We start from the raw sequence: 20,057 nt of genomic DNA, 5'->3' as shown, positions 1-20,057 counted from the left end.
ATTCCAGCCCCGTCCCCGCCTCTTCCCCTGAGCGTGCCATGTTCCCACTCCTTCCCCTCCCTCCCGGAGCTTGCTACAGCTGTTTGGCGGTGGCAAGCACTAGGAGGTAGGCGGAGGAGCGGGGACGCGGCATGCTCAGGGGAGGAGGAGGTGGGGCGGGGCGGGGATCTTGGCTGCCGGTGGGTACAGAGCATCCACTGATTTTTCCCCATGGGTGCTGCAGCCCTGGAGTACCCACAGAGTCGGTGCCTATGGTGCCCAGAGCAGGGAAACTGGGCTGGCAGCAGAGTTCTACGAGATGGGGCCCGGGAAGCCTGCTGAGTTCTGTCCCTTTCTCACCTGCAGCCTCCAGTAAGTGTTTGGAGCCCAGGATCAGTCGGGGGGTGGAGGAAGCAGCAGGGCCCAGGGGCATTGGGTGAGGGCCCGGCGTTTAAAGTGCCCCCCAAAAGTAGTCATATTTAAATCTCTGGGCACCTGAAATCCAGGACGGCGCTATGTGCCTGCCCTTCAGAAAGCTACGCTCCTACAGCTCTGCTTTGCCATTTTTTGAGCAACCCCATACACGTGCCCAGGTCAGCAGGGGAAGTCCTAGGAAGAGGGTGTGGCATCGGGGGAGAAGCTGAGCTACCACAGTCTGTCATTGTCCGTCCAGCCAAAAGTCGCGGCCCACCCAAATTTCCACTCCTAGCTACGTCACAGGAGCTGATAAAGTTTCTAAATTACACTGTTGGGGGTGGAAAATGATGAGTGATCATCAGTGTAGCTAGATAAACTAGTCAAAATCAAACAATAATATATGCTTTTCAGTATAGCCAAGTACAAGCTTATACATTAGAAATGGAGGTTGATAATCTGAAAACCAGAGACTCTGGAAAGCACTTAGAGTTGGATTCAGAAGGGGGACTTGGTGCTTAAAGTGGCAGTTAGGCACCACTAGTGTATGCAAAACCCTTGCTTGGCTGTCTCCTAACCCTGAAGGTGCCTAAAGTCCCTAGGCACCTAAATTTCTGTCATTAAAGTTCACGAAGTAACTACATTTCAGTGGCTGTGTGTGCACAAAGCTACCTCAGTCCTGACACTGACCACCAGTTTGGTCCCTAACTTGTACCTAAACCACAGTGGCATTCTCCAGACTGGTGTTCTCCTTCCTATCTTGCTTTTAGGGTCTGATCCAGTAGGCATGCTTGGAGCACCCCTAAACCTACACAAAATGGCACAAGGTGGGGGAACAGCTATAACTTAGCCTAGTGGTTAAGGCACGCACTCAGGATGTGGGAGAGACAGGTTAAATTCCCACCACTGCCAGCTGTGGAGTAGAGATTTTAACTGCGGTTTCCCACCTCCCAGGAGAGTACCCTAACCACTGAGCTTGGGGTATTCTGGGGCAGGGTGCTCTGTCTCTCCTGTTGAACCTGTTCCACTGTGTGTAAAATAACCAAATACACATTGGGCCAGAGAATTAGAATGGCTGTCTATAGTCCAGTGGTTAGGGCAGTCCCCATGTAGCAGGCAGACCCAGGTTCAGTCCCCTTCTCCAATGTATATTTCATTACTAGTAATTGCAAGTCCATGCTGTCACATGGGTGTAATTCCTAAAGTCATGTGGTTTAAAAAACCCCACCAAAAATGGCTGAGACTTTAAAAATTGGAGGGTAACAGATCATGAATGCCAGTCATGATTCAATCTGCTGCTATTTTGAACAAAGAGTTCTTCCCCATTGTTTGTAGCTGTATCCATCACTTCACAGTGACTCATTTGAGGCTTTGGAGTGATATTTGGTGTAGCCAAATCAGTTGATTTTATCATTTAATTGTATTATTGTCATGGTTAACTCATATGTAATCAATATGTGATGCATAGTTATTAGTAGGATAGGACTATGGGAGTATAAGACTGAAAAGTATTTAGGAGCAATGGATGTGTATTAGGTTTTAGTAAAACAAGGCTGTAATGCAAGGCCTACTGGGTAAGGCCTGCATGATTTCAGCGTAGCCACTCTAGACTTCAGTCTTAAGGATACTTGTCATGAGTGGGTGACCAAAGATTGACCCTATGCCAATAAAACTACAAGATTACTATAAAGGATGTGCCAATAGGTGATGTTATGGAAAAATAGAACACAATGTATCCATCTAGACTGCAAGGTACCTGACTGGAACATCATGGAAAGTTCTGTTTTGACCACAGAACAGAACACAGGAACATATGCGCATAAATGTTAATAAGATGCTGCTAATAATAAAGGGAACAAAGAGAATACCCTATGAAAAGTGGAAGAGTACTTATGGCACCTTAGAGACTAACAAATCTATTAGAGCATAAGCTTTCGTGAGCTACAGCTCACTTCATCGGATGCGTACAGTGGAAAATATAGTGGGGAGATTTTATATACACAGAGAACATGAAACAATGGGTGTAACCATACAGACTGTAACAAGAGTGATCAGGAAAGGTGAGCTATTACCAGCAGGAGAGCGGTGGGGGGCGGGGGGACCTTTTGTAGTGATAATCAAGGTGGGCCATTTCCAGCACTTTACAAGAACAGTAGGAGGGGAAATAAACAAGGGGAAATAGAAAAGGAGTACTTGTGGCACCTTAGAGACTAACCAATTTATTTGAGCATAAGCTTTCGTGAGCTACAGCTCACTTCATCGGATGCACGAAATAGTTTTACTTTGCGTAATGACACATCCACTCCCAGTCTTTATTCAAGCCTAAGTTAATTGTATCCAGTTTGCAAATTAATTCCAATTCAGCCGTCTCTCGTTGGAGTCTGTTTTTGAAGTCTTTTTGTTGGAAGAATTGCCACTTTTAGGTCTGTAATCTAGTGACCAAAGAGATTGAAGTGTTCTCCGACTAGTTTTTGAATGTTATAATTCTTGACGTCTGATTTGTGTCCATTTATTCGTTTACGTAGAAACTGTCCAGTTTGGCCAATGTACATGGCAGAGGGGCATTGCTGGCACATGATGGCATATATCACATTGGTAGATGCGCAGGTGAACAAGCCTCTGATAATGTGGCTGATGTGATTAGGCCATATGATGGTGTCCCCTGAATAGATATGTGGACACAGTTGGCAACGGTCTTTGTTGCAAGGATAGGTTCCTGGGTTAGTGCTTTCGTTGTGCAGTGTGTGGTTGCTGGTGCGTATTTGCTTCAGGTTGGGGGGCTGTCTGTAAGCAAGGACTGGCCTGTCTCCCAAGATCTGTGAGAGTGATGGGTCATCCTTCAGGATAGGTTGTAGATCCTTGATGATGCGTTGGAGAGGTTTTAGTTGGGGGCTGAAGGTGATGGCTAGTGGCATTCTGATATTTTCTTTGTTGGGCCTGTCCTGTAGTAGGTAACTTCTGGGTACTCTTCTGCCTCTGTCAATGTGTTTCTTCACTTCAGCAGGCGGATATTGTAGTTGTAAGAACACACTCCAAAATGTATGGGGTGGGGAAGAACAGATAAGGAAAAAGAGGGTTGGAACCCTTATGCATATGCATAAGGTGTTAGGTGTCATCAGAACAAGATAGAGGTGCCCTGGCTGGGCTAAAGTGCGAAGACTCAAAGGGAGGACGTCATTGGGATGACCCAAGCAGGAACCACCCTCTATCAATGACCACCTGTCAATGAGAGATCCAGTATGTGAGTATGAATATGGCATTGGCTATTGCTTTGGCTCTCTCACATTGTGTAGATGTGCATGTGAGTGTAATTTATAATACGAACAAAATCTTCTTGCTTGTAAGTGTTTTTGTGGTTACTGTAGTCATTCTTTGTGTACTCCTCACTCTTCCAATCTAAAAGAATCCTAAAGGGTAACTTTCTCCCTATTGATCTGAAAACTGGAGCACAACAGGGGCTGAGCTCACTCTCTAGAGACACTATAGTTTAACACAAGACGATCCAGTCAATTTAAAATAAAGGCTACGTGGGGGTTATTGTGTGTGCTGATTGTCTCGCTGTACAGATGGTTGTATTGATTTGTGTCTGGTGGGTGTTGTATTGGGAGATTTTGTGGATTTGTGTAGGTGGTGGTTGGGCACTTGGATGTGGCAGCTGGGCCAAGTAGTCCACCATCTGTGCAGTCTCCCTCATATAACCAATGAAACTGTTGCATACAAATTACCTGTAGACTAAGGGTGGTGATTGGTTGAGTTATATTGGATATCACAGTGGTCTAGAACTTTTGGCATGGCATAGCTACAGCCTTAGCATAGCTGTATATTGCATTGGTGTAATTCATAAAGTCAAAATGGCTGAGAACGTATAAACTGGACAATAACAGACCATGATGATTCAGCCTGGTGGTATTTTGAACAGCATAAGCTCACAACCATGCTTGTAGCGGCTTCCTTCATTTAATGTTGACTTAACAGACATTTTAAGCTTCAGAGTGACATTTCTGGAATCTTGTATACGTTTACACACAGTGGAACAGCTTCAACAGAAGAGACTGAGAGCCCTTTCCCGGAATACCCCATATCCCAGTGGTTAGAGCACCCTACCGGCAAAGGGGAGTCTCAAGTTCAAATCCCTTCTCTACATCAGGCAGAGGAGGAAATTGAACCTAGGTCTCACACATGGTAGACCAGTAGTTAGAGCACTCACCTAAAAGAGGGGTACCACCATTTTCTTCCATTTGTGTTTTCTTCCCTTTTACTTTCCTTGAAAAAGGACTGACCCGGCTTAAGCACCGAACGCAAGGACAGGGTTCATGGCTGTGAATCCCAAGTAGAGGGAGGCACCTTCCTCTGTCCTGGATTTAAGCCCCAACCCTCAAAGTCACTTAGGCACTGTGCCCCTCTCTGCCATTTCCTACTGGCTAGCTTAGGTGGTTCCGCACTCAGTATGCTGGCTTTTGCTAATCCCATTCTTAGGTCACTAACTCTTTCCATGCATTGTATAGGGAACCAGGGTGCCAAACACAGGGTTGTAAATTCCTCTTGCAGCAAGTGACATAAAAGTATTGCCGCACCTACGTTCCCCTTGTGAATTCCACCTTTGAAGGTCATTGTAGATAAACAACTGAACATAGCAGTTTTGTTCACAGCATTCCACTGGGAAAATGCAGTTCTTGGTGGTATAAACACAGGAACAGAGGGCACGACCGGCCTACTGTGTCCAATTCTTTGGAAAGCACACTGGAAAAATTGCAGATGGTTCAGAGAAGTGCTACAAGAATTAGAGATCTGGGAAATCTGCCTTACAGCAAACTCCTTAAGTCTCTCAACCTTTTCTTATATAAGCTAAATTATGATCTAAAGATACCTACACAGGGAGAAAATGTCTGATAGGGGATGTCACAGGTCAACAGGATCAGTGCTATGCTCCCATCTTGGGGACAGTCTCTTGGAGGAATCCCTTCAATTTGCCAGACACCCCTCTCCCCCTCCCCAAGGGCTCTCACTCTTCTTCCAGGGTAAGTTAGGGGGCCTCACCACCTCCTTAGATTGTACTCCTGGGACTCCAGCACTGCTGCTTCACATCATGAGCTCTGTTCAACAAGTCCAACTTAGATAGATTCCTGGTATAGACTTGTACACTCTTCAGGGATTAATCCACCTCATAAAGCATCTGCAGTGACACTCAAACAGTATTGTCAAAACAGTCAGGTTTATTAGGACTGGTCTACACGGGGGGAGGATAGATGGTAGTTACGCAACTTCAGCTACGTGAATAATTTTTTTTTAGTTAATTGCATGAGTTAACTGCCATTAATCAACAGCCCTAATAAAAAATGTACCAGGAAATTCCATATAAACACTCAAAAACCAGGAAATGGCCAACGTTAAGTTTTTCTGTATAACCTTAACATGTGTCCTGTTTGTGCATATGCATTACATTAGTCTTTAGTTATATGATCAGGTACTGTTATTTATGTATGACCAGTATCTCATCCAGTAAACAAGGCAGGGTGTGCTCATTCAGCAGAGGCGATAAAAAGAAAATTATAAATAATTATACTTAAACATTATTTAAAAACAAGTATTTCATTTTTATAAGGAAAACCAACTCATTCTTCAAGAGCTTGATTGTACATGCATTCATAGAATCATAGAATATCAGGGTTGGAAGGGACCTCAGGAGGTCATCTAGTCCAACCTCCTGCTCAAAGCAGGACCAATCCCCAACTAAATCATCCCAGCCAGGGCTTTCTCAAGCCTAACCTTAAAAATATCTAAGGAAGGAGATTCCACCACCTCCCTAGGTAACGCATTCCAGTGTTTCACCACCCTCCTGGTGAAAAAGGTTTTTCGAATATCCAACCTAAACCTCCCCCACTGCAACTTGAGACCATTACTCCTTGTTCTGTCATCAGCTACCGCTGAGAACAGCTCCCACTGAGAACAGTCTAGATCCATCCTCTTTGGAACCCCCTTTCAGGTAGTTGAAAGCAGCTATCAAATCCCCTCTCATTCTTCTCTGCTGCAGACTAAACAATCCCAGTTCCCTCAGCCTCTCCTCATAAGTCATGTGTTCCAGTCCCCTAATCATTTTTGTTGCCCTCCGCTGGACTCTTTCCAATTTTTCCACAACCTTCTTGTAGTGTGGGGCCCAAAACTGGACACAGTACTCCAGATGAGGCCTCACCAATGTCAAATAGAGGGGAACGATCATGTCCCTCAATCTGCTGGCAATGCCCCTACATATACATCCCAAAATGCCATTGGCCTTCTTGGCAACAAGGGCACACTGTTGACTCATATCCAGCTTCTCGTCCACTGTAACCCCTAGGTCCTTTTCTGCCGAACTGCTGCTGAGCCATTCGGTCCCTAGTCTGTAGCAGTGCATGGGATTCTTCCGTCCTAAGTGCAGGACTCTGCATTTGTCCTTGTTGAACCTCATCAGATTTCTTTTGGCCCAATCCTCTAATTTGTCTAGGGCCCTCTGTATCCTATCCTAGGTAAATTGAGTTTGAGACCCCTGGTCTACATGGTGGGGTTAGGTTGGATGGATTAGGTTAGGTGGATTTTTCACACCCCTGAGTGATGTAGTTATACTGATCTAGGTCGGTATTCTAGACCTGGCCTCAGTCTCACCTCCTTGCTTAGCCTCCAGATGAGAGTCCAGTCTCCGTCCAGCAGCCAACCTATCTCCCCACTTCACACCTTTGTTCTTGAGCTGCAGCTTCCCTGCAAAGAGGTGAGGAAGTCCATCTCCTGCTGGGTCATTTGGTTGCTAGGTATCAATACGGCAGTGATTTGGATTTGCCATTGTCTTTTCAGATGCTCCATTCATATGGGGACTAAGGCCCAAATAGCTAGGCAACATCCATACCCATGTCTCCTAGCATGCCCTGAAAGCAAACAGTCAATGTCTTCCCACTGGGTAACAATATACCATATAGGAGAAACTGAGGCACATATGGGATTCATAAAAATATAGAAAATTCCCACTTTGTCACAGGGAGCTCTTGAATCTAGCAAACAGAGGCATAGTGAGATCTGATGGCTGGAACGTGAAACAAAACAAATTCCAAGTGGAAATAAGGAGAACTTTTAAGTGAAGGTAATTAGCAATTAAAACACTATGCCAAGGGACATTGGTGGATTCTTCATAATTTGAAGTTTCTACATCAAGACTGGATGCCTTTTTCTAAAGGATATATGTTCTAGTTCAACCCAGAAGTTACAGGCTTGATGTACAAAATGCTGCTGAAATTCTCTGGCCTGTGTTATTCAGGTCAGACTAGATGATCACAGTGGAATGAATAACCTACCCATGGGCAAGTTTCTTCCTAATTCCCATCAATTTGAGGTTAGTTTGTCCTGAACCAGGAGGGATCATGTCCCTTTTTATCTTACGTGAAATATAATAAAGTTGTGCATGTTCTCACGGTACTTACAGAGACCCCATCTTTTTTTAAAACACCCTGGTAAGCTCTTTACCATGTGGCAGTGAGTGCCAAGCTAATGATGCAGTGCATGAAATAGATGTTAATTTGCTGCCTTTTCCCTTGTATTATATGGAGAGGATGAACAGAAGTTCTTGATTGATTTACTTTTTCTATCCCCTTTATTATTTTGTATCCCTCTATCATATCCCCTTAGTCTCAACCCTTCTATTTCTGTTACATTCTTTTTGAAGTAGGGTGGGTGAGCAGATCTGAACACAATACGCCAGGTGGGGTGTCCCATTACTTTTATAATGGCATTATAATTCAGTATCACTCCACATGTATATAACACTTTTTTATTCATGCCTGCATGCTTTTTCTGAGCACTTTTTGCACATTGAGCAGAGGTTTCTTCACCCTGCCCTCAGTCACATCAAGGGCTATTTCCTGAGTGATTAATAGTTTATTTAAAACCCAGTAATCTGTAAGAGTAGTTCACTTTATTCCTTCAATGGATACTGCCTGTGTCACCACTGAGTCCCATCTCACAGTTGTGCTTTCTCCCCCACAACAACTAGGGCGCTGGTATATCCAAGAAGGCTGGCTCATGGTGGTACCCACAAAGGGCGAAGAAGTGAAGCGTAAGATGTTCTTCCTCTTCTCCGATATCTTGGTTGCGACGAAGCCCTGCCACCCACTGCATCCCCTGAACTCGGACAAGTTTTCTTGCCAGGCAGTCTATCCACTTAACCAGTGCACAGTGGATAAAGTGTTTGGCCATACCCAGAGCCAGGGAGGGCTGCTCAGTGTAAGTTTCTCTCAGTTTCTCGCTGCAGCTCCTACAGCCCTCATTTCTGCCCCCTGCCCACAAACACATCCTGATCTAAAATAGAATGAATGTGAGAGAGGATAGTGGGTATAACTTACCACTGTGGCTGAGGCAATGATGGGGAGAGCCACAGTGAGTCTCTTAATTGCTGCAGGAGCAGCAGACTAGAGAGGGTAAAATAGTGGCAATGAAAAATATAAAGAGCTAGATTGTGGTAGGGAGGCTTCACTGCAGAGGGAAGAGCGAGGGAGAGAAGAGCCCACATCACCTCTGTGGGAGGCACAGTTCCGCTCTGACCGCCCTGGTGTGCAGCCTCCTCTCACTGCTGTACTTGGTTTGCTCGGGGTAGGGGCATGGCCCCTTGTGCCCTTAGGAGTGCACAGAGGAAGCAGTGCCTGGGAGGATTCTGCTCATTGTGCTGTCCCCAGTGCATCCACAAAGAGGCTACTTCCAAACTGGCCCCAAGGCAGCATGGTAAGTAAAAGGCAACAGAATGGTCACTAGGGCTTTGGCTCATCTGAAATCCTGCCAGCTAACATGTGGAGAGATGCTTTGGAACTGTTGCCAAGGGTGGAGCTCCTCCTCATGGCTGCTTTTCTTTCTTCCCCCATGTCTTTTCAGTGAAGGACCTGCCTTTTGGCTGCAAGGGCTTCTCCTGTTAGGGGTTATAATGCCTTGGGTAGAAGCATCCCAGAGGTCATTTGAAGTGCCTGCAGTTAGAAAAACATCTCCTGACTTGTCCCAATAATGCTAAAGCAAATTGCTCAATTTACATTTAAACTAAGACCCTATGCTTCCATTTATAGTTACTTCTGAGAACAGAGCCACATTAAAATGCAGTACAGGGAGTGTGGTCTCCTGGGTTCTACTGGATTCACCACAGACTTGGTCTGTGACCTTGAGCAAGAGGCTTCCTTTCTGGGCTGGTTTCTCAATATATAAAGTAAATCTGTAAATGAAGATGCCCTTATGCCGAGAGGAGAGCTTTTCCCGTCAGCATAGTTAGATACCACCTCTTGGGGAGGTGGATTGTCAGCCAGAGAAGCTCTCCTGTTGACATAGCACTCTGACAGCAGGGATTGCTCCATAAGGGCTGGAGGGCCTGGGGCTAGCCAACCCTTATTAGTACAGAGGCACACCTGGATTGGATCAGGTAATCCCTTATAAAGTACAGCAAGTGGCTGCAGTGAAGGGGGAAGCTCAGGAAACTGCAAGAAGAAAGAGGCTCCTACAGAGAAGACCTTGACACCAGGGGGTTTGGAAGCCAGAGCTAGAAACCTGAGGCTCCAGCCACATAGGGCCTGCTAATGTGGGAAAGGCCCCAAGCAGGAAGGCCTGGGTGTAGGATAAATTTGGAGACTGCTGGGAGTGAGAAGGCTCTAGCCAAAAGATCTGGGATGTGGGGTTTCCCTGCTGAGACTTATAGCCAGGAAAAGCCTAGGAACTCAACAAGAAGATAAAACCAATGGACTGTTTTGGAACTTGGAGGGGCTTTTTTGAACTTTATTTATGCAAACAAATGTGGACACACCCCCAGAAGGGGTGGTGAATGGACAAGAAAAGCCTATGTGGAGTATCAACGGTGGCATTGACTTACTACCTCCATAAGATGCTGGGAGGAATATTAATTGTGTGTGAAGTATTTTGAGATCTGCAGCTGGAATTGGCCAGAGGGTAGGTCTGGTTCTGGTTCTGTGCCAGTGTAGCCTGGACAGCCCTGTTGCTTTTCTATTGCAAAAGGAAGATTACAGAAATTAGATGGGATGAGGTGCTAGTTGTCTCTGTGGCAGGGCTGTTTTCTGGGGCAAAGGAAATGTTAAAGATGGGTGTTGGACTCAACACCTTTCTTCTTCTGTTCCTTCCCTCTGAATCATCTGGCCCTGGCTGCTGCTAGAAGACATGATACTAGGCTAGATGGATCATTGGTCTGACCAAGTGTAGCTATTCTTATGTTCTCTTTCAGCTCTCCTTTCCCCACAAGACACTGCTGTTGATGTCAAGCAACCAGGAGGATATTAACAACTGGTATCTGAATCTGACAGCTGCTATCAGGTAGGTCTCATCTGCTTTCTGCTGGTTCAATAGGTGACTTCTTTTTTTCCTGATGTGTACTTGTGGTGTAGGAGGTGGGACAGTGCACCAAAGTGATCATGTGGGCTTCTGGAAGTGTATCCACAAGATGAGTGGCTTTAGCACCAGGCTGATTGTGGAAAGGAAAGGGAGCTTTGACTCTGAAGGCAAGCCTTAGAAGGAATAATCTCATGGTGCAGGTGAACAAAACATTAAGAGTGGGGTTTTCCTCATTTGTTGTTCTCCCTAGGCAGCTGAAAGCCAGGCCGACCCTTGTACGCCAGAAGGAATACCTGACAGAACAACCTGTCAGCTCAAGAGAGGCCCATACAGTCCAGAAAATGTGCCAGGATTTATAAGAGCAAAGGTGTGTGTCAATGTTCCCTCTAATTTTTTATGTCCATGTTCGGAATTAATTTTATGTGCACCAGTATGGAGGTGATGTGTGACAGGGGTGGGGCTGAGGGGTTTGGAGTGTGGGAGGGGGCTCAGGGCTGGAGTACGGGGGGTGAAGGCTCTGGAGTGTGGCCAGGGATGAGAGGTTTGGGGTGCGGGAAGGGGCTCAGGGCTGGGGCAGAGAGTTGGGGTGTGGGCTCCATCAGGGGTTGCAGGCTCTGGGGTGGGGCCAGAGATGAGGGGTTTGGGGTGTAGGCTGCCCTGAGACTGCAGTGGGGAGAGAGGACTGCCCCCAGCCCTCTCTCACCGCAGTAGCTTGGGGCCGGGGGAGAGGCACCTCTCCCCAGCCATGGCGGGGCCAGGCCAGGGCAGGGGCGCCTCTCCCCCCCGCACAACCCTTGAAAGCCTGCTGTGAGGTCACACCAGTTGTCACGGAGTCCCTGGGCGATGCTCTGGAACTGAAACTTTCTTGATTAAATCACTTTCACACCCTTCAGTAGGTAACACAATCACATCACCTTCACTCCAACCCTAACCCTAAGCTTAGAGGGAACTTAGGTGTGTATATTGTGGGGATACACAAAGAGTGGACCTGTGTGACAGACAATACCCTTGTGTTCACATCCTACACACTACTGTAATAATGTTTGTACAAGTATGCCTTTTAAGGTATCATATAAAAACTTGTAATTTGATGATCAACAGTATCATGGCAAAATGCCCGTAGCAGCATTATATGTGATGTTACAAGCATAAGCTGAAATTGTGACTCTAAAAGTATATTTTCCAGATTGGTTTGGCCACTTCCCAAACTTGTTCGTCAGAGACAAAGGGCAAGCTGATACCTCAGCCAGGTGTAAACAAGGCTGATAGACATTACCTGCTAAATGGCCATTCTTTGGCAGGAAAGGGGGCAGGGGCAAAAATCTGTATCTTGAGTTTCCTTCCACACAAACAGCCTGTCGCTTTGCTTCTAGCTGGAAATGCTCTCAAAGGGGGCAGAGGACTCTCTCTCCCTTCCCATCGCATTTTCTGCATCTGACAAAACAAAGGAAGCAGCAGTTGGACTCTGGGGGAGGGGTCCTTACATAAAGAGTTTGGTCAGCAAGACTGCTGAAAGCATGTGGTGAGCATTCTTTCCTTTGAATATAATCTATTGTTAGGCACCAGTGATTGTTTTATTTTTCTTGTAACCATTTCTGACTTATGACTCATTACTCGTACTCACTTAAAATCCATCTTTGCAGTTAATAAACTTGTTTTATCTAATCCACTGTAGTTTGCTGAAGTGTTTGGATAAATATTTAAAATAATAAACTGACATTATTCCCTGAAAAGAATAACAGACTTAATATATTTGTACTGGGCAGTATAAGACTGTAACAGACCCACTCTACCCCCATCTTCTTCCCTGCAGAAACTACACAAGCTCCACTAGCTGTGCACTCAGTGACCTTTTATTTCTAGTTCCTTCCACCAATATCACCACAGTCCCTGTTGAATACAGTAACTCCTCACTTAGTCATCCCGGTTAATGTTGTTTCATTGTTACACTGCTGATCAATCAGAGAACACGCTTGTTTAAAGTTGTACAATACTCCCTTATAATGTTGTTCACTGCTTTGTCCACTGCTTGCAGAAAGGGCAGACTGTTGGAGCTAGCTGGTGGGGGCTTGGAACCAGTGTGGACCAGCAGCTCCCCACACCCTAAGTTCCCTGTGCAGCAGCTGCCCAGCAGACTATCAATTGCCAGCAGTTCAGCTGTCTCTCTCCCCACTGCCATGTGCTGCTCCTGCCCTCCGCCTTGGAGCTGCTCCCGAGAGCCTCCTGCTTGCTGTGCAGGGGGGTGGGCGGTGGAAGAGGGGTGCTAAAGTCAAGGTGTCCCCCTCCCCCCGCTTCTGCCCCCCACTCCTGTACCTTATCTCCACAGAGATTAGGTGGGGGGGACGCTACAGAGCTCAGGACAGAGGGAGCTTGCTGGCAGCAGCTGCAGTCTCAACTTGCTGATCTACTTTAAAAGGCAATGTACTTAGAGTGGGGTCAGCTTACTTAAAGGGGCAATGCATGTCTCTCTCTCACACACGCAAACACACACAGTGTGTCTGTCTCCCTCTGCCATGCTGTCTCCCCTCTGTGGTGCCTTGTAGAGTGTGAGGCTACATTAACAACAATTTGTTAACCCTTAAGGGCTCAGCCGAGTGCTAGTTCATCATTTATCAGTAAGGCATTCCCTGGGAAATACCCCATGCTCTTCATCCCGCTGACTCCACCACCTCAACCAAGCTTCACAATCATCACTGCTGTGTACAGTATTAAATTGTTCGTTTAAAACTTTGTGTGTGTGTGTGTGTGTATACACACACACACACACACACACACACATACATATGAGTGTCTTTTGTCTGGTGAAATTTTTTTCCCTGGAACCTAACCCCCTGCCCCCCAATTTACATTCATTCTTATGGGAAAATTGGATTTGCTTAACATCGTTTCACTTAAAGAAGCATTTTTCAGGAACATAACTACAACGTTAAGTGAGGAGTTACTATCAAAACCTCCTAACAGTAAGAACAGTAGGACAATGGAATAAACTGCCTTGGGAGGATGTAGAAGCTTTTTCACTGTAAGTTTTCAAAAGGAGACTGGATACCCACCTGTCTTAAATGGTTTAGACACAAATCTTGCATCTTTGCAGACCAAATGACCCTTGCGGTCCCTTCTAATCCTATGATTAATAAGTCAGAATGCTTTTACTAAGTTATCAACCAATTAAGTTATCAACTTGCACTAAGTTCAACAACTTATTTGCTGTGAGAATAGATCACTAAATATTTTCTGTCATACTGTTTAAATATGAATAGTACTATAGTAAATGAAATGATGAATTCACACTACTGTGGCTCTTTTATGTAATGTTTCAGAGTAACAGCCGTGTTAGTCTGTATTCGCAAAAAGAAAAGGAGTACTTGTGGCACCTTAGAGACTAACCAATTTATTTGAGCATGAGCTTTCGTGAGCTACAGCTCACTTCATCGGATGCATACCGTGGAAACGATATCCGATGAAGTGAGCTGTAGCTCACGAAAGCTCATGCTCAAATAAATTGGTTAGTCTCTAAGGTGCCACAAGTACTCCTTTTCTTTTATGTAATGCTGATTATTAATTGGGCTTCTGATCCACCAAGATCTGAGTATCACTGCTCTAAGCTTACCAGTGACAACCAGCGTGCTCAAAGTGCACTTGTCTAGACTTTTTGTTTGGAACATGAATGCAGAAAATCATGGAGCAAAGGTCCTCAAAGAATCAATTTTGAAGCACTACGAGCAGAGGAAAGTGATCAGGAACAGTCAGCATGGATTCACCAAGGACAAGTCATGCCTGAATAACCTAATTGCCTTCTATGACGAGATAACTGGCTCTATGGATGAGGGGAAAGCAGTGGATGTGTTATTCCTTGACTTTAGTAAAGCTTTTGATACAGTCTCCCACCGTATTCTTGCCAGCAAGTTAAAGAAGTATGGGCTGGATGGACTATAAGGTGGATAGAAAGCTGGCTCTATCATCAGGCTCAACAGGTAGTGATCAATGGTTCCATGTCTAGTTGGCAGCCGGTATCAAGTGGAGTGCCCCAAGGGTCGGTCCTGGGTCGGTTTGGTCAACATCTTCATTAATGATCTGAAGGATGGCGTGGATTGTATCCTCAGCAAGTTTGCAGATGACCCTAAACTGGGAGGAGTGGTAGATATGCTGGAGGGTAGGGATAGGATACAGAGGAACCAAGACAAATTAGAGGATTGGGCCAAAAGAAATCAGATGAGGTTCAACAAGGACAAGTGCAGAGTCCTGCACTTAGGACGGAAGAATCCCATGCACTGCTACAGACTAGGGACTGAGTAGCTAGGCAGCAGTTCTGCAGAAAAGGACCTAGGGGTTAGAGTGGACAAGAAGCTGGATATGCGTCAACAGTGTGCCCTTGTTGCCAAGAAGGCTAACAGCATTTTGGGATGTATAAATAGGAGCATTGCCAGCAGATCAAGGGACGTGATCTTTCCCCTCTATTCGGCACTGGTAAGCCTTCATCTGTAGTACTTTTTCCAGTTTTGGCCCCACACTACAAGAAGGATGTGGAAAAATTGGAAAGAGTCCAGCAGAGGATAACAAAAATGATTAGGGGACTGGAACACATGACTTATGAGGAGAGGCTGAGGGAACTGGGATTATTTAGTCTGCAGCAGAGAAGAATGAGGGGGGATTTGATAGCTGCTTTCAACTCCCTGAAAGGGGGTTCCAAAGAGGATGGATCTAGACCAGGGGTTCTCAATCTGGGGGTCGGGACCCTTCAGGGGGTTGCAAGGTTATTACGTGGGGGTCACGAGCTGTCAGCCTCCACCCCAAACCCTGCTTTGCCTCCAGCATTTATAATAGTGTTAAATATATAAAAAAGCTTTTTTCATTTATAAGTGGGGGGGGGTTGCTGCACTCAAAGGCTTGCTATGTGAAAGGGGTCACTAGTACAAAAGTTTGAGAACCACTGATCTAGACTGTTCTCGGTTATAGCAGATGACAGAACAAGGAGCAATGGTTTCAAGTTGCAATGGGGGAGGTTTAGGTTGGATATTAGGAAAAACTTTTTCACTAGGAGGGTGGTGAAGCACTGGAATGGGCTACCTGGGGTTTTTAAGGTCAGGCTTGATAAAGCCCAGGCTGGGATGATTTAGTTGGTGACTGGTCCTGCTTTGAGCAGGAGGTTGAACTAGATGACCTCCTGAGGTCTCTTCCAACCCTAATCTTCTGTGATTCTAAATTCTTCCCACATTACCATGTTTAAAGGTGAGGTTAATCTCCTTTATTTGACACTTAAGTTTGTACTCAAACTTTCTAAAACTGAAACTAGCCTAAAGGGTAACAGACTAAAAAGACCACAGGAGTTTACAGAACTAAGAGGCTGTATACTGGGTATTGCAATTCCTAACAAAGTGTAAGAATACCTTGTGTATGAAAGCGAGTCACCTGTTACACAGCTGCCTAAAAGACTACAGAATTGAGCACTGAGCAGTCACACCAGGGAACTGGGGAGGAGGGGGTGGGGCCGCAGGGGAGAAGAGTCCACGCAGCACCCAACAACAAATTACAATATAACTGCTATACTGCGTCAGACCAATGGTCCATCTAGCCCAATATCCTGTCTTCCAAAGTGGCCAATACCAGATGCTTCAGAGGGAAAGAACAGAACAGGCAATCATCAAGTGATCCACCTGAAATGGATTAAAATGGTACGTTACATACCTCAGTTTTTAGTTTTGCAATTTCATATTTGAGTTCCTTCAGAACTCTTGGGTGAATACCATCTGGTCCTGGTGACATCTTATTGTTAAATGTATCAATTTGTTCCAAAAACTCCTCTATTGACACCTCAATCTCGTACAGTTCCTCAGACTTCTCACCTAAAAAGAATGGCGCAGGTGTTGGAATGTCCCTCACATCCTCTACAGTGAAGACTGATGCAAAGAATTCATTTAGCTTCTCAACAATGTCCTTAGCTTTTCTGGAGTGCTCGTTTAGTCCAGTGGCCCCACTGATTGTTTGGCAGGTTTCCTGCTTCTGAGGAGTTCAAAAACTAACAACATTATTTTTAGGTTTTTTGCTAGTTGCTCTTTGAATTCTTTTTTGCCTGGCCCAGTTATCCTTTTACAGTTGACTAGCCAGAGTTTATGCTCCTATTATCCTCAATAGAATCCGACCTCCCATTTTTAAAGGATGACTTTTTGCCTCTAACCACTTTTTTATTGGGTTGTTTAGCCACGGTGGCACTTTTTCAGACTTTTGTTTTTTTAAATTTAGGGTATATCATAGAATCATAGAATATCAGGGTTGGAAGGGACCCCTGAAGGTCATCTAGTCCAACCCCCTGCTCGAAGCAGGACCAATTCCCAGTTAAATCATCCCAGCCAGGGCTTTGTCAAGCCTGACCTTAAAAACCTCTAAGGAAGGAGATTCTACCACCTCCCTAGGTAACGCATTCCAGTGTTTCACCACCCTCTTAGTGAAAAAGTTTTTCCTAATATCCAATCTAAACCTCCCCCACTGCAACTTGAGACCATTACTCCTCGTTCTGTCATCTGCTACCATTGAGAACAGTCTAGAGCCATCCTCTTTGGAACCCCCTTTCAGGGAGTTGAAAGCAGCTATCAAATCCCCCCTCATTCTTCTCTTCTGCAGGCTAAACAATCCCAGCTCCCTCAGCCTCTCCTCATAAGTCATGTGTTCTAGACCCCTAATCATTTTTGTTGCCCTTCGCTGGACTCTCTCCAATTTATCCACATACTTCTTGTAGTGTGGGGCCCAAAACTGGACACAGTACTCCAGATGAGGCCTCACCAATGTCGAATAGAGGGGAACGATCACGTCCCTCCATCTGCTCGCTATGCCCCTACTTATACATCCCAAAATGCCATTGGCCTTCTTGGCAACAAGGGCACACTGCTGACTCATATCCAGCTTCTCGTCCACTGTCACCCCTAGGTCCTTTTCCGCAGAACTGCTGCCTAGCCATTCGGTCCCTAGTCTGTAGCGGTGCATTGGGTTCTTCCATCCTAAGTGCAGGACCCTGCACTTATCCTTATTGAACCTCATCAGATTTCTTCATTTCCTCATTCTTCATCAGATTTCTTTTTATATTTCATTTGAGCCTCTGTTATGGTGTTTTTTAAAAGTTTCCATGCAGCATGTAGACATTTCATTTTTGTGACTGTATCTTAATTTCTGCTTAACTAGCTTTTCATTTTTGTGAAGTTCCCCATTCTGAAGTTAAATACTACTGTGATGGGCTTCTTAACAATATTATGGTCACTATTACCAAGCTCTTAGACCAGATCCTGTGCTCTGCTTAGGACTAAATCAAGAATTGCCTCTCCTTGTCTGCATTCCAGGACTAGTTGCTCCAAGAAGCAGTGACTTATGGTGTCAAGAAACTTTACGTCTGTAACAAGGAGTCTCGTACAATATTTGCTGTCACCCAGTGAAAACAAGGAAACTTCCTTTTCTGAAATGATGCATTTATTTACAGAGACCATCAAGGGTTAAGTTACTCATCATCATTTACCCCTCCAATTCGGCTTCCACTTATACCACAGAAAGAAAGAACTGGGACTTGAACTCATGCTTTCTGCATAATCCTACAGAACAAGACCAAGAATCAAACCCAGGCCTCAGGAACTGTGAACAGAAACCAGGACACCTGCAAAGTAAGTCTGGGACCTGAACCCACTGCTCTCATATGAGGCAAGTATTTAAATTTGAGGGTCCGATTCCTGCCTTAAGTGGAATCTTCTGTGTCCCAATGCATACACTACAAGGAGGGAAGAGAATGCTGCACTACACTGCAGTTCCTGTGTGCAGTGAGGCTGCAGCCCCCTCTGGGGCCTGGGTAGCTCTGGTCTTTAATATGTCTTCACGGTATCCTTTCAGAAGCTGATTAAGTAAGGTCTTTTCATTGTCCCTGTGTAGAACTATGAGTGGTGGGAAAGGATTCCCCTTATATTCGATCACAGCCATCTTGGCCCGATCCAGGTTCTCTCGATTGGGGATCTGAAGCAGTCGTGTATAGTTCCCAGAATGAGCCTGGAAACGTGGAGCCAACACTTTAAACAGCTTATGGATGAGATCTTTCTCCTAGAAAAGGACAGAATGCAGAGAGAACATGCCTCCGTTAGCGCCTCAGGCTGCAGTATCCAACCCCCTCGGGGGACCATGCATGTTTTATCATGAGCCAGTCGCATCTCGGCGCTTACTCTCTTCCAGCTCCAAGCACTGGGTCCCAACTGGCACCTTACACAGCTGCCCGGCCTGCTGCCCCTCTGTCCTCCACAGGTCTGCAAACCCTTCCCTCGGCACCTAGACTGCTGCGGGGCAGGCACCCGGTCCGTTGCTCTCTGTCCCTGAGGCCATGTCCTGACCCCCAGAGCACCGAGCCTGCCCCCGCCAGCCGCGCTCCCGCGGGGGTCCGCGCCGTTTCCCGCCCAGGCTGCGCGGCGCGGCGCCGCCGGGCTACTCACCGTCAGCCAGAAGTCAGCCATGCGCATGGCCGCCTCGTCCGCGTCGCCCCGCTTGGCGTAGTCGATCAGCTGGGGAGAAGCAGGGATCGTCAGCCTGACTAGGCCGCCGCCGCACCAGCCCCGCCCGGCCCCGACGGCTCATGAGGCGCACGGCAGAGCCTTCGCCCCAGGCAGGTCCGCCGGCCCCGCCCCTCGGCCCGCGCGCCCCGCCCCGCGCCGCCCCTCGGCCCGCGCGCCCCGCGCCGCCGTACCCGCTCCGCGTAGACCCGCATCTCGTCCGCGCGCGCCCAGTGCGTCTCGATGCGCTCGTGCCGCACCAGCGCCGTCACCAGGTTCCGCAGCATATCGAGGCGCGAGCGCGGCCCGAGCCCGAGCCGCCGGTGCACGCGGCCATGGGATATCGCGGCAGCCACCGACAGCCGCATCACAAGCCCGACTCCGACCGGAAGCGGCGGCTGAGGAACCGGAAGGAAGGAAGCCACTCGAGAGGTGGGGTTGGGGCGTCTCCGAGGCCAGGGCGGGGCTGGAGGCCGGTGTGACGACACAAACAGCCCCCTCCCCTTTTGCGCGGTGGCCGTCGTGGCTACTGCTCAGGACTTACTGTCGCCTGGTCCAGGGGTTGCGAACTTGGGGGGGTGGGGCTTTGGGTTGAAAACAGTCACGGTTTGCTTCCTCCTGCTAATGTGCAAAATTGATTTATTTGATGGTTGAGGGGCTGTTTCATTTTGTGTGTCAGTACGTGGAAAGGGAGGTGAGACTTGGGGGTACGGAGCATAGAAATGGGCCCAAGGTGATACCAGAGTGGCCCGTTTGATTTTTTTCGTTGCCTTCCTCCTTGCTTATTTGCAATGACTTCGCTGCCCATGCACCTGTCACCGG

At 46.7% G+C, this 20,057-nt stretch overlaps 2 protein-coding genes across 8 annotated transcripts in view; one reads left to right on the top strand and one right to left on the bottom strand.

Annotated features, from left to right (window-relative positions):
- The window catches only part of ARHGEF39 (Rho guanine nucleotide exchange factor 39), a 71,368-nt gene extending 58,975 nt beyond the window's left edge, over positions 1-12,393 (top strand). For all 7 annotated transcript variants that reach the window (XM_048834650.2, XM_048834647.2, XM_048834648.2 and 4 more), the window contains exons 9-12: positions 8,408-8,637; positions 10,622-10,710; positions 10,979-11,095; positions 12,102-12,393. In XM_048834650.2, the coding sequence (XP_048690607.2) occupies positions 8,408-8,637; positions 10,622-10,710; positions 10,979-11,087 (428 nt within the window). In that variant the 3' untranslated portion in view covers positions 11,088-11,095; positions 12,102-12,393. The remainder of the gene's footprint in view (positions 1-8,407; positions 8,638-10,621; positions 10,711-10,978; positions 11,096-12,101) is intronic.
- A 5,769-nt stretch (positions 12,394-18,162) lies between these two features.
- MRPL17 (mitochondrial ribosomal protein L17) lies at positions 18,163-19,663 on the bottom strand. Its single transcript, XM_048834721.2, has 3 exons — positions 19,430-19,663; positions 19,179-19,247; positions 18,163-18,795 (listed from the first exon to the last, which is right to left on the bottom strand). The coding sequence occupies exons 1-3, from the start codon at positions 19,601-19,603 to the stop codon at positions 18,499-18,501; spliced, it is 540 nt and encodes a 179-aa protein (XP_048690678.1). The 5' UTR covers positions 19,604-19,663; the 3' UTR covers positions 18,163-18,498.
- Positions 19,664-20,057: the final 394 nt, after the last annotated feature.

The sequence above is a fragment of the Caretta caretta genome, chromosome 5, assembly GCF_965140235.1.
Source record: "Caretta caretta isolate rCarCar2 chromosome 5, rCarCar1.hap1, whole genome shotgun sequence".
NCBI lineage: Eukaryota > Metazoa > Chordata > Testudines > Cheloniidae > Caretta > Caretta caretta.
This window is presented reverse-complemented; position numbering and strand designations above follow the sequence as displayed.